Below are 12,696 nucleotides of genomic sequence, written 5' to 3'. Positions count from 1 at the left end.
AAAATTATACGGACTGCGCACGCAAGTCGAGGAATGATGAATAGTACTTTTCGAGGTCTTAAAATACATAAATGAATGTTTAAATTAAAGATGACATTTTGAGTCATCACACCAACTAAAGCGAAGTGAATCTTCAAGCTTTGCAATTTTAACTTCGTTGAGCATTCCTCTTTTCAAATCATAAACTGATATTTCTTATGAGTCTTTAGGCTTTGCAAGAGAGAGAGAGACATACATATGACCAACTAAAGCGAAGTGAAACTTCAGACTTTGCAAGAGAGAGAGAGACAGAAACATAGAGAGACGGAGAGAGAGAGCCTGAGCAAGTAAGTATAAATGGATAGGGAAGTAGCTGATATTTCTTATTCAATTTCTAATATAAAGGGATACTCATTTAAAATTTATTTATATATAATTAATAAATTATATATGACCATGTAATTAAATTAAAAATTGAATAGGGAGAATAATAATGTTTCAAATAGTGTTTAGGATGGTAAAAACTCCTTCAAACTATAATAGTAAGTGTTGGCCCAAGAGAGCATTAGCTATGGATAATCCGAGTTGGCCATTTCTAAGATAATCCGAGCTGTAAATTTCTGATTGGTTCAAAGTGGACACGCAATAAAAAGTCATCACAGAGAATCATGTCTGCAGTTCCTGTGGCTATCTGCAACTCATTCATCAATCTTTACCAAGAACAAATTAAATCATAACTCCAAAAAGAAAAAAGAAAAAATAAGGAAAAGGAAAAATTAAGCACTCTCCAATGGAGAGTGTAATTCTTCCCTGCAAATCAATTTTCCCAACAATTTCAGAATTATCCCAAAATTATCACCCAAAATCAAAAATACCCATCAATTATGAACCAAGATTTACAGATACTCATTTGAATTATCTTTGCACAAATGGGCGCCTCAGTGAAGCCATAACAGCTTTAGAATCCATTTCACAATATGGGTATAAGGTAAAACCCGAAACTTTCTCAAAACTTATAGAATCTTGCATCAATTCGAAGTCACTACCTTTGGGACGTAAACTTCATAAAAAGATGAATTTTTTACTTAAAAAAGTTTACCCTTTTATTGAAACTAAGCTGTTAGGGATGTATTCCAAATGTGGGTCTTTACAAGAAGCATACGTTGTGTTTGATGAAATGCGTGAGAGGGATTTATTTGCTTGGTCTGCTATGATTGGTGCTTGTTCAAGAGATAGTAGGTGGGGTGATGTTGTGGACCTTTTTTACATGATGATGGAGGATGGTATTGTACCCGATAGCTTTTTGTTCCCAAAGATTTTACAAGCTTGTGGGAATTGTGGTGATGTTGAGACTGGTAGGTTGATTCATTCTATAGCGATTCGATGTGGAATGAGTTCTGAAATCCGTGTGAATAACTCGCTTCTAGCTGTTTATGCAAAATGCGGGTTGTTAATTTGTGCAAAGAGGCTTTTCGAGAGTATGGAGAAGACGGATATAGTGTCTTGGAATTCGATTATAATGGCGTATTGTCACAAGGGTGAGATTGTGGAGGCCCGGAGGTTATTGGACTTAATGCATCTTGAAGGCGTAGAACCCGGTTTGATCACCTGGAACACATTGATAGCTAGCCATAATCAGTTAGGCAAGTGTGATGAGGCGCTGGAAGTTATGAAGGAGATGGAGGGTAATGGGATAGTGCCTGATGTTTTTAGTTGGACTTGTATGATTTCAGGTTTGGCTCAACATAACAGGAACAGTCAGGCATTAGAGTTGTTCCGGGAGATGAGTTTCAATGGAGTTACACCAAGTGAAGTAACACTTACAAGCATAATTTCAGCTTGTGCTTCTCTTAAAGACCTGAAGAAGGGAAGAGAACTTCACTCTTTGGTTGTAAAGTTAGGATTTGATGGAGAGGAAATTGTTGGGAATGCTTTGATTGACTTATATTCCAAATGTGGTAAACTTGAAGCTGCTCGGTTAGTCTTTGATATGATCCCAGAGAAAGATGTCTACAGTTGGAATTCCATGATTGGAGGATACTGCCAAGCCGGGTACTTTGGAAAAGCCCATGATCTTTTTACGAAGATGCATGAGTCTGAGGTATCACCTAATGTTATCACGTGGAATGTTATGATTACAGGACACATGCAAAATGGTGATGAGGATCAAGCATTGGATCTGTTCTGGAGGATGGAGAAGGGCGGGAGCATTGAGCAGGATACTGCCTCATGGAACGCTCTCATCGCTGGCTATTTGCAAAATGGACAGAAGGACAAAGCGTTGGGCATGTTTCGGAAAATGCAGTCATTTGGTTTTAAGCCCAACGCAGTTACCATTTTGTCCATCCTACCTGCTTGTTCAAACTTAATTGCTGCAAAGAAGGTGAAAGAGATTCATTGTTGTGTTCTGCGTTGCAATCTGGAAAATGAGCTCTCCGTTGCTAATTCTCTTATAGACACATATTCCAAGTCTGGGGGCATTAAATACTCGAAAGAAATACTTGATGGGATGTCAACCAAAGATATTATTTCTTGGAACACATTGATTGCTGGTTATGTTTTACATGGCTGTTCTAGTGAGGCAATAAAGCTATTTCATCAAATGAAAGAGGCAGGGCTTAAACCAAACAGGGGTACTTTCTCGAGTGTGATTTCATCTTATGGTCTAGCCAAAATGGTTGATGAGGGGAAGAGTATGTTCTCTAGCATGTCCGAAGAGTATCGGATTGTACCAGGTCTAGAACATTGTGTGGCTATGGTTAATTTATATGGTCGTTCAGATAAACTTGAAGAAGCAATTGAATTTATAGACAATATGACCATGGAGCGTGATATTTCTGTATGGGGTGCATTGCTGACTGCTTCTCGCATGCACGGTAATTTGACTTTAGCTATCCATGCTGGGGAACAATTACTCAAACTGGATTCAGAAAATGTAGTGATTTATCAGTTGCTCTTACAGTTGTATGCTCTACGTGGGATTTCTGAAGAATCAGTAACTGTGCTGAGACCTAGAAAAAGAAATCATTGTGAAGAATCTCTTAGTTGGAGCTGGACTGAGATCAACAATGTGGTGTATGCTTTTGCTTCAGGTCAGCAGAGTAATTCTGAGGTTCCAGATTCTTGGATAAAAAGAAAAGAAGTAAAAATGGAGGGATCTAGTTCTTGCAATAGGCTCTGCATCAGAGAAGAGGAGAAGGAAGATATGAGTAGAGTTCATAGTGAGAAACTTGCACTTTCTTTTACTCTCATTAAGAATCCTCAATCATCTCGAGTGATCCGAATTGTTAAGAACCTCAGAATGTGTGAAGATTGCCATAGGACTGCCAAATTTATTTCTCAGAAATATGAACGTGAAATATATATACATGACTCGAAGTGCTTGCATCACTTCAAAGATGGTTATTGTTCCTGTGGCAATTATTGGTAGACAAGTCTCCTCTTCTCCAAGGAATTGATATGTCCACTGCTTTCTGAAGAAAAGTTTTGCATGAAGTAAAGAGGATCCTCTTTGACAATGTATAGATGATGGTGCAAACCATAGCCACTCAAATGCTGTATTGCTGTATATACGAAGCTTCTTTGTTTTGGTCAGATGTCTTGTAAATGGATGAGAGAAATCTGGATAATGACACTAGTCGATAGGCTCTGTATCAAATTGTACATATGCTAAATAGATAGTCTTTCTTCTTAACAAGTGTTCCTCTGAAATCATGTACTTTTCTAGCCTTTGTATGTGGATCCCAAAGGTGTGGCCAAGCAGTCAATGAAGTTGGAGCGAAGATCATCAGAGACCAGGGTTCAAATTTCAGTGATTGTAACATAAAGCTAGGCGATATACTTCCATAAGCCTTGATGGGGGCAGATTTACCTGTTGTTTTGGTGGTTGTGGAAGGATGCAGGTATCCTACGGAATAGTTGAGGGTGCACAAGCTGCCCCTACATTACCATTATCCACCAATTAAAAAAATAATATTCATGAGCTAGTCTTAATTCTTAATTAGAGATTTGAGTTTTCTTGGTTAAGTTTAAAGGAAAATAACAAAAGCAAGATGTAAGAGCTGGTTTTGTTGGTGAAAGTGAAGTAACAATATTCTTTAACCTGCTGGAATGAGGGTATTTCACACCGGTGATTCAATATTTGAATATTACAATACATTTGTTGTTTACATGCTCGGTGTCAACTTTTTTCTTGCTTATTCTTGACATATTTTCTGAATGATAATACCTATTTAGACTGCTTAAGTTTTCCATTAATAGTTTTGGGATCTACAGCAATATTTAGTCAGTCCACTCTCGCTACAATGGTTTATTAGCATTCCCAAAAGAATTATTCTTCTAGTAGTGTGGAATTGAGAGGAAAACTCTCTGTGAAGTATTTATCTCTGTGGAAATTGACCTTCCCTGTTTTAAAAATCGACTGAATATCTTCTTGATCAGGAAATTCATATGCATTCCATTGCCAGTTTTCTTTCTCAATCCAGGGACTTGAAGGCTTACATACTGCTCTCAGATTGAGTGAGTTTTCTATCTTTTCCGCAAAATGTACCTCTATTATCCTTTTCATGTATAGATGCAGCAGCTGCATCTATATCAGAAGGGTTAAATTCAGCTGGGAACTTCTACTCCTTGCCTCTTGCCCACAACCTATGCAGTGTGGTGAAGGCAACATTTAAAGAGTCAATTTGTTTTATCTTATTCTTCTTTCTGTGTTTGGTCTTTCTCAGGTAGTCAATCGGATAGTGAAATGCCACGCTGAAGCTATGGGATGATGAAACTTTTCTGGGATCAAACAGATAATCCTAAGAAGATTATCAGAAGCCATTCGCTGTACCGGAATGATGTCTGATGTGTTCCCAAGTTGGCTTGTAAATGATGCAGTACACTCCTTTGGACATGAATATCCTTACTGCAACAATATAAACTTTGTTTCAGGGGGAAAAAGAGAGGAAATCTTGTCACAAGCATAGAAGCTTTTGCTGGTAAAATTAGTGCATCTTCATCAAGTGCTAACTTTTTTTCTTTCCTGTGCCTTAGTTAGCTTGCTTTAGTACCAAATATGTCTTGAAAAATCACATTGGAGTATTTTTCTAATTATTATTTTGGGTCTAGCATGCAAAAATGTTGTGCAGGATTTAGGTTTTGTGGGCTTTTGGAGTTTGATAGTCAACAAAGATGAGCTCTACTGAATTCTGAAGTGTCTATGACTTGGTCTGTTCCACATTTTTAAGCACTGTAAGCCCACGTTAAATCTAAAGGTATTATCACTTTTAGCCCGCGCCAGAAATTATTTACATTTGGTATTCGGAAAAATGTATAAAATTTATATATTTTTTGTATATAACAAACAAATATATATATATATATATATATATATATATATATATATATATATATATATATATATATATATACAAATTTTATATATTTTTTTGGCTATTATTTTTACAGCGGCTATACAATGTCATTTTCTCTTAAATCTATTCTTTTCTTTTCTTTTTTCTTTGGCACGAGTTATTTGATCAAGCTTATGAAAACCGGTTTTTATTTTATATTTTTGTAATTATCGGCAAACCAATTTTGACTTTTCCGTCACATGAAATCTTTTGATTCGTCCAAGAAATAGTTTTCCTCTGGATTAGAGGCGGAGTAACCAATTTTCTGGAGGAAAATCTGATTATTAAACTCATAGATATGATCTTGCATCACTAATGAACATATATTCAGGTTTATTCTAATGCGAATAAAACTGAATAAATCTTGTCTAGTGAGACTAACGAGCGAATGGAGCATTGGAACAACGATTAGAATTATTACTGTATCACATTTGATTAGAAAGTCACGAGTCCAACAGTTAAAATCATCTCTTAAAAAATACAGAAAAAGATTGTGCACACTAAATTTCGTATACGTGACAACCTTTTTTTTTTTATCATGTGTCAATTGTTGAACCTCTACAATTTGTGTGAACAGAACTAGGAAAGATAAAAGGAATGGACATATACCCCATTAAAAGAAACTAAGTCAAGGCTGAGTTAACAATCAGTAGACGAGTAGTAATAAATTATAATAAAACAATTAAAGATTGAATAAAAATTGTCCCAATTGATCACAATCATGACGTGGGCAACTGACAATGGTGCCCTAGTACTATAATTATTCTTTAATAATGGAATTCCTAGCTACTATACTACACTCTTAGATAGGGGTAGGCCTCAATCCGTTCGACATGATTTTCATGAAATTCGGTTCTGTTTTCGATTTTTCGTTTGATACACCAATAATCGAACTAAAATTAGTTCGATTTGTATGGTTTTTGCTAGTTCGATTCGGTCGGTTTGCGGTTCAATTCGGGGGTTTATACTTAGATATTAGGCTTTTTCTTCTTTTTTTTTTTAAAACTAAAAGTAAGTTTTAAAATTTAACTTTTTCTACAATTGACTTATTTAATTAAAATAGTAGCAACGATTTAATAAAATTTTATAATTGGGTGACTGCGATCTTATACCAAGCAATGAACAGAAATATAATATATATAACCAACAATAGAATATCAATTAATATGATGTTTCTGCCTTTTATGCCAAATCACTTACAAACAATGGTTAAGAAAAAGTCTAAAATAATACTTTAACACCTATTGATTCAACCAAAGCAAAGGTATATCAAAAAAAGACTTAAGCAAGGAAAGATTAGCTTACACAACTAAAAATGAATAGAGTGTTTAATTTACACAACTAACCGTAGTTTAAACTACTTACAAATGAATAGAATGCTTTCCTTTTCCTATTCTTCTCCCTTCCCAATTATTTTTTCTCTAATACGCCCATTCTATCTTCAAGAATGCTTTAAATTAGTTTGTTAGACAAATAAGTTTTCTTAGTCATATTTTCATAAAGAACATCAAGATTCCATAAGATACAAACAAGAGAAAGAATAAAAAATCAAAAGATGGACTGAATTGACGTGATTTGTAATGGGAAAATAAAACTTGGTTTTCGAAAATAGTGTTTCGGGCCGCAACATTTAGAGCGTGGGTAACCAAATTTGGCTAGAGACAAACAAGTGAAGGGGAGGCCATCAGAATCTATAGTATAAAACTTCGATTTTTCGGTTACCAAAACCGAACACCAAACTTTTAAAAAATATGAACCGTAACTGACCGAAAAACTGAATAAACCGAACCGTAAAAATCAAAATTATCGATTTGGACGGTTTTTTCGGTTCGGTCATTATTATGCCACCTCAACTCTTAGATTTTCTTGCACCAAATATTATTCCCCTGTGGCCAATACTATGGAGTAATAGTATAAGCACATTATGTTTCTTCTTTTTAATTAATAATAATCTATCAAACAATATAGGCTAATGTATAATAATCCTTATACTATTCAAACTTGATATGACATCTTTTTAGCTAACTAGTGACCTTATTTGTATTTCAATCAATAATATCAAATGCTTGATCTCGAGAAAACTCGTGTAATTATCTAGTCAAAATTTTACTCTTAAGCTTCATACACGTCAAATTCAGGTCTACTTTATTAATGGGCGAAATTCGTATTTTAACTGAAGAATTATAAACAAGCAGTGAGTTGAAGTTCTATGTACTAACATTGATAAAAATTTACACGATCAATCATTTACGTCAATATAAAAAATAAAAAAAATCTAGTAACTAGTTATTACCAACTAAACTGCGTTGATAACGTAAAAAGTATCTTTACACAATGTATATAACTTTAATCAACCAGCCAAATGTAAGGCTGTGGCCAATCATATATTAGAGTCTATAGGGTTTCATTAATTGGGTACATGGTAGGACATAGCCACATTTATTCAATCACTAGTCATTATAATATTCCATATAACCAAATAAATAACGCACTCACTGTGCAAAAATCATATCAGTGAATCGTTTTGTCACTGTTTTTGTCTATTTGTTCACTTTTTAAATTTTATCGTGTTTCTTATTTTTCCCTTTAGTTTTGGATCCTCTCCTTATTCAACATGCAAAGCCACTTGTCTGGGCTGACTAGACTTCTTGATTTCTTTTCTTGTTTATTCTGATTGACATTTGGATACTCTGATTCAATCTACTATTTATGATTTATTGGAGAATTAAACAAATCATATTCATTTCATTGATCATGAGGTCTCATCCAACTCCGACCAAGTTAATTTGAAGATTCATGCTTTTGGATTTAATCTTTTCTCTGTCACAGAAAATATCTCAGAATACTACTACAACAACAATAACATGTACCCAGTATAATCCCACTAGTGGATCTAAAACGAGTAGTTTGTATGCAAACCTTACCCCTATCTTATACAGATAGAGAAGCTGGTTCTGATAGATCTTCGGTTCAAGAAAGATCCTCGGCTCGGAGAATCTAAAGCATAAGTTTTATGTTGTTAAAAGTTTTCAAAAATATTAATGTATTCGTCTCCAATCCTTTACAGATGTCATCGCATGTCTGTCAAATCCTCTAGGAATACATTATTTTTGAAGAATTCGATACGAACAATCTCTGCTATTTGTCAAACTCAAGTTTAGTATGTCAACTATTAATCAAGTTTAGCATGTGATGGAATTAAGCTTTAAGAGAACCTTGAGATGAAAGGGTTAAGCTATTATTAGGAGACAAAACGTGTTTTTTTTTCTTTTCAGATTTTCTTAAGCTTGAGCATAAGAAGTTTGAAACATAAGGCACACCTATAATGACAAAAAGACACAAAAACAAGGCAAAACAAGATAAGTGTTGCCAAGATTTTAGAAGATTCGCATTCCAAAAACAGGTGTTATATAATTTGTAGTATTCCAGCTTCTAAGGTGGCCCATATATTTAAGTCTCGAAACATCTGTTAACAATAAATAGACATATGCAGCTTAATTGAACTAAAACTTTATTAATTTTGAACATGAATCTAGCTGGCTAATTGACAAAAGTTAGGCCAAATCCAAATAATTGATCGACCATTCCTTCTTCTTTGTGTTTTCATAATCATACACATTTGCTAAACATTGTCTTTCATGTGTCAATTGCTTGCTCTTTCAATAGTTGCACTCATCACATGATCATGATTTTCCAAGAAAAAATTTGTCTACTTGGATAGGAGAACCAGATTATGAAGTTTTTTGAACTATGCTACAAGATTTAACTCAGTTACTGTAAATGTTATAAGTGATGAGATGGTCCTAATCTCATTAATTGCACATTAAATTATAAAACAGAAATTGAGAATTATTGAAGGGAACTTTGGAACTATTGTGATCGAAATAATCAAGTGCCATTGTTATACGGAAACTATTAAAGTAAATCTTGAACGACAATAAATCAGACAATAACAGAGAAATATACCAAAAGAGACACAAATATTTAACGTGGTTCAATCAATTGACATACGTCCACAGGCGGAGATGGGTAATCCACTATATAAAAGAGAGTACAAAATATTGAGAGAACAACCTCACAAAGAGGCAAGCACAAGTGGTAGACTAACATTTGTTCTGTAATTCTCTCCCTAAACAAGACTCTCAAATACCATATGGCTACATTGTGGATGGAAGGAGGAATCCTCAATTTATAGAAGTCTAAAACATTTAAAAAAGGGACTAGCAAAATATGGGAAATTTATAATTTACTTCTAAGAAAAGGAAAACTCAAATATATCAAATATGTTGCATTTTTCTAAGAGAGAAAAAATCAAATATGGTAAGAAAATCAGGACAAACACCTAACAGGAACAACAATAGAGTTTTTCTCGTGTGACTTATAAGTTACGGGTTCGAGTCGTAAAATTAACCACTGATGCTTGAATCAGAGTGGTTATGAGTGGTCATGCATATTGTCTATGTACTATTTACCTGCCAAATAGTTAATAAAAAGGAAAGGTATTTAAAAGGTATTTGTAAAAGTAGTAAGCTGACAAAGAAAGTGAAAATTTTGAAGTGCCTTTTGTTCAATCACATTCGATGCACCCATGTGGTAAATTACTCCTTTTGTAGTTTCTTTACTTTTACAAGGGTTTTTGGTGATATTGGTATTCCTAAAGTTGCACAAGATATCTTTTTCTGCTATATATTTTATGCAAACTTTATAATAAACAGGAGAAAAGAATAAGAATCAAATCTAAGGAAGAATAATTGGTGTAAGTGAAAGGTAGTTGCAATAGGAAGTGGAGAGATTCTTCTCCTGTTTTAATTTGCCGTGGCCGTGTGATATCCTAGACTAATCCACCTCAACAAAATACGAAAAATATATTGTGTATATAAGTAAACAAGTTTTAGACTTTAATGACGTATTTTAAAGTTGTATGGACCTAGACCCAAAGCATATAATATCACTAATGATCAGCATTTTAAAATCGTACGTGACTAGCTCCCAAAGCAAATAATGTGACTAGCTCCCAAAGCAAATAATATAACTAGCAAGAGACTTTAGTGTTTTTAAAGTCAGTTCTTTTTTGCACTTTGCTTAGGTCCCTGTTGTGCCTCTTGCTTTGCACTTTTGACAGACAAAAGTAGTGAACAAATCACTATAACCTAAAGCCTTAGTTCTACCTTTCTCTTTAAAGTAAAAGAATTATTTTATGTAACTCAATATAACAAAATTTGACATAATGATGGATAAAAAACAAGATTGTAGAACCAAAGCAATACAATTGGGGTCAGTTCCAACTCATTAGCAGTATATAAGTTGTTTTCATTCCCTTAAAAAGGGATACTTAAAAACAAGTACATTAACAATCTTCTCATTCAAAGCCAAAAGAAAGATAAGAAACATACGAAAACTTTTAGAACTTAGATTAATAGATGGAGCTTAAAGGGTTTACTTTCTGATTTTTGTTAAATTTCAAAGCTTCCTTTTCTAGCTAGTAACACAAAGTTAGAAAGACTTAAACTCATGACTTTCACGTATGCCTGTTCAGAGGCAAAGATAAAAGTCAAAGATTGAAGGTTCAAATCTTGACTTATATTTATAAGTGAAATATATAGGTTGTGTGCACATAGAAGATAATACAATTGAACAAATTCTTAAAAGAAATCTTATTGCAACTAATTACATAAAGATAACCTCTACATAAATATATGATACTATAAAGTAGATAAAAGAGAGGAGATACAACTACCCATCTTTACCGTTAATATATTTCAACCTGACAGAAATTTCAGATTATAATTAGAGTACTAATCAATATAATTTTCCATGAGCTTAATAATATAAGGAATTAAAGATGATGCCAGTTCATTTTTATTGAATTTATTCTTTCATATCAATATTCTTGGGCCCTAGAATGGATCATCCCCATTTAAAAATACTACAATTAGGTGTAAATCAGCTAATTGTACCATTTAGATTTGTTTCCTGAATTATTGCATTAGAATTTTATGTCTATCCGAAACATGGCAGCTGATTTTAATCATTAAGCCCATCACCAGTAGTTTATATTATATTGTCTCAAAAAAAAAAATATTGCAGGTATCACTCACCAGTGTTACTATTAACGGCAAATGGCCAAATATATCCCTTGTACTTTCAAAAATAATCTAAAAATATCCCTCGTTATATTATTGGGTTATTTATTCCCTTGCAGTCATACTTTGAGTTCAAATATACCCCTCATTTAAATTGAGGGACACGTGTCATCGTCCTGTTGGCCAATTCTAAATATTTTCTAATTAAATAAAAAGACTTATTACTTATACCCGAAAATTAATTTTCTAAAGCAAATTTTTTTTTTTTTTTTGTAAAAACTGGAAAAACTGAAATTCTTTTTACTAAAAACTGAAAAACGAAAATATTTTTTTTTTCCAGTTTTTCCAAAAAATATTGCTTTAAAAAAAGCTGAAAAATATTTTTTAAAACAATATTTTTTTAAAAACTGAAAAGCAATTTTCTAAAGCAATATTTTTGTAAAAAATGGAAAAAACTGAATGCTTTTTTTACTAAAAACTGAAAAAATCGAAAATATTTTTTTCTGTTTTTAGAAAAATATTGCTTTAAAAAAACTGAAAAATAATTTCTGAAGCATTTTCTTTTGTAAAAATTAAAAAAAAAACTGAAAAGCAATTTTCTAAAGCAATATTTTTGTAAAAACTGAAAAATCAAATATTTTTTTTCCAGTTTCTAGTTAAAAAAAATTCAGTTTTTTTCAGTTTTTAATTGCTTTAGAAAATTGCTTTTATGTTTTTTTTCTAGTTTTTACAAAAATATTATTTTAGAAAATATTTTTCAGTGTTTTTAAAAGCAGTTTTTTTGTAAAAATTGGAGAAAAAAAATATTTCCGTTTTTTCAGTTTTTAGTAAAAAAAATCAGTTTTTTCCAGTTTTTATATTAAAAAAATTACTTTAGAGAATTGATTTTTGGGTATGGTTAATGGGTCTTTTTATTTAATTAGGAGATATTTAGAATTGACTAACAGGACGATGACACGTGTCCCTCCGTTTAAATGGCGGGTATATTTGAACTCAAAGTATGACTACAGGGTATAGATAACCCAATAATATAACGAAGGGTATTCTTAGACCATTTTCGAAAATACAAGGGCATATTTGGCCATTTGCCGTACTATCAAACATCATAAGCGAAGGTCAAATATTGTTTTGGACGAATGGAACAACAAAGTCTGAATTTTAGTAGATCGCAAAATATTTGTATTCTTCTAAATGAATAATATAAGTATAGCTTCTAATAAAATTCTGGAGTTCAGTTA

General features: G+C 32.9%; 1 protein-coding gene across 3 annotated transcripts; it reads left to right on the top strand.

The window, feature by feature from the left end:
* The first annotated feature begins 668 nt into the window (after positions 1–668).
* LOC104098052 (pentatricopeptide repeat-containing protein At1g19720) lies at positions 669–5,252 on the top strand. Of its 3 annotated transcripts, none has more exons than XM_070200237.1 (4): positions 669–3,881; positions 4,420–4,497; positions 4,707–4,961; positions 5,112–5,252. In XM_070200237.1, the coding sequence occupies exon 1, from the start codon at positions 770–772 to the stop codon at positions 3,407–3,409; it is 2,640 nt and encodes an 879-aa protein (XP_070056338.1). In that variant the 5' UTR covers positions 669–769; the 3' UTR covers positions 3,410–3,881; positions 4,420–4,497; positions 4,707–4,961; positions 5,112–5,252. The 3 variants fall into 3 exon arrangements, with proteins under 3 accessions (XP_070056338.1, XP_070056339.1, XP_009603001.1); XM_070200238.1 differs by having other exon boundaries at positions 5,092–5,252; XM_009604706.4 differs by having other exon boundaries at positions 4,707–5,252.
* Positions 5,253–12,696: the final 7,444 nt, after the last annotated feature.

This window comes from Nicotiana tomentosiformis, chromosome 4 (genome assembly GCF_000390325.3).
Source record: "Nicotiana tomentosiformis chromosome 4, ASM39032v3, whole genome shotgun sequence".
NCBI lineage: Eukaryota > Viridiplantae > Streptophyta > Magnoliopsida > Solanales > Solanaceae > Nicotiana > Nicotiana tomentosiformis.
Note: the sequence above shows the minus strand (reverse complement) of the source record. Positions and strands in the feature narration are given on the sequence as shown.

Coding starts and splice junctions, on each gene's coding strand:
- LOC104098052 (XM_070200237.1), top strand. CDS start 770: ATGGAGAGTGTAATTCTTCCCTGCAAATCAATTTTCCCAACAATTTCA.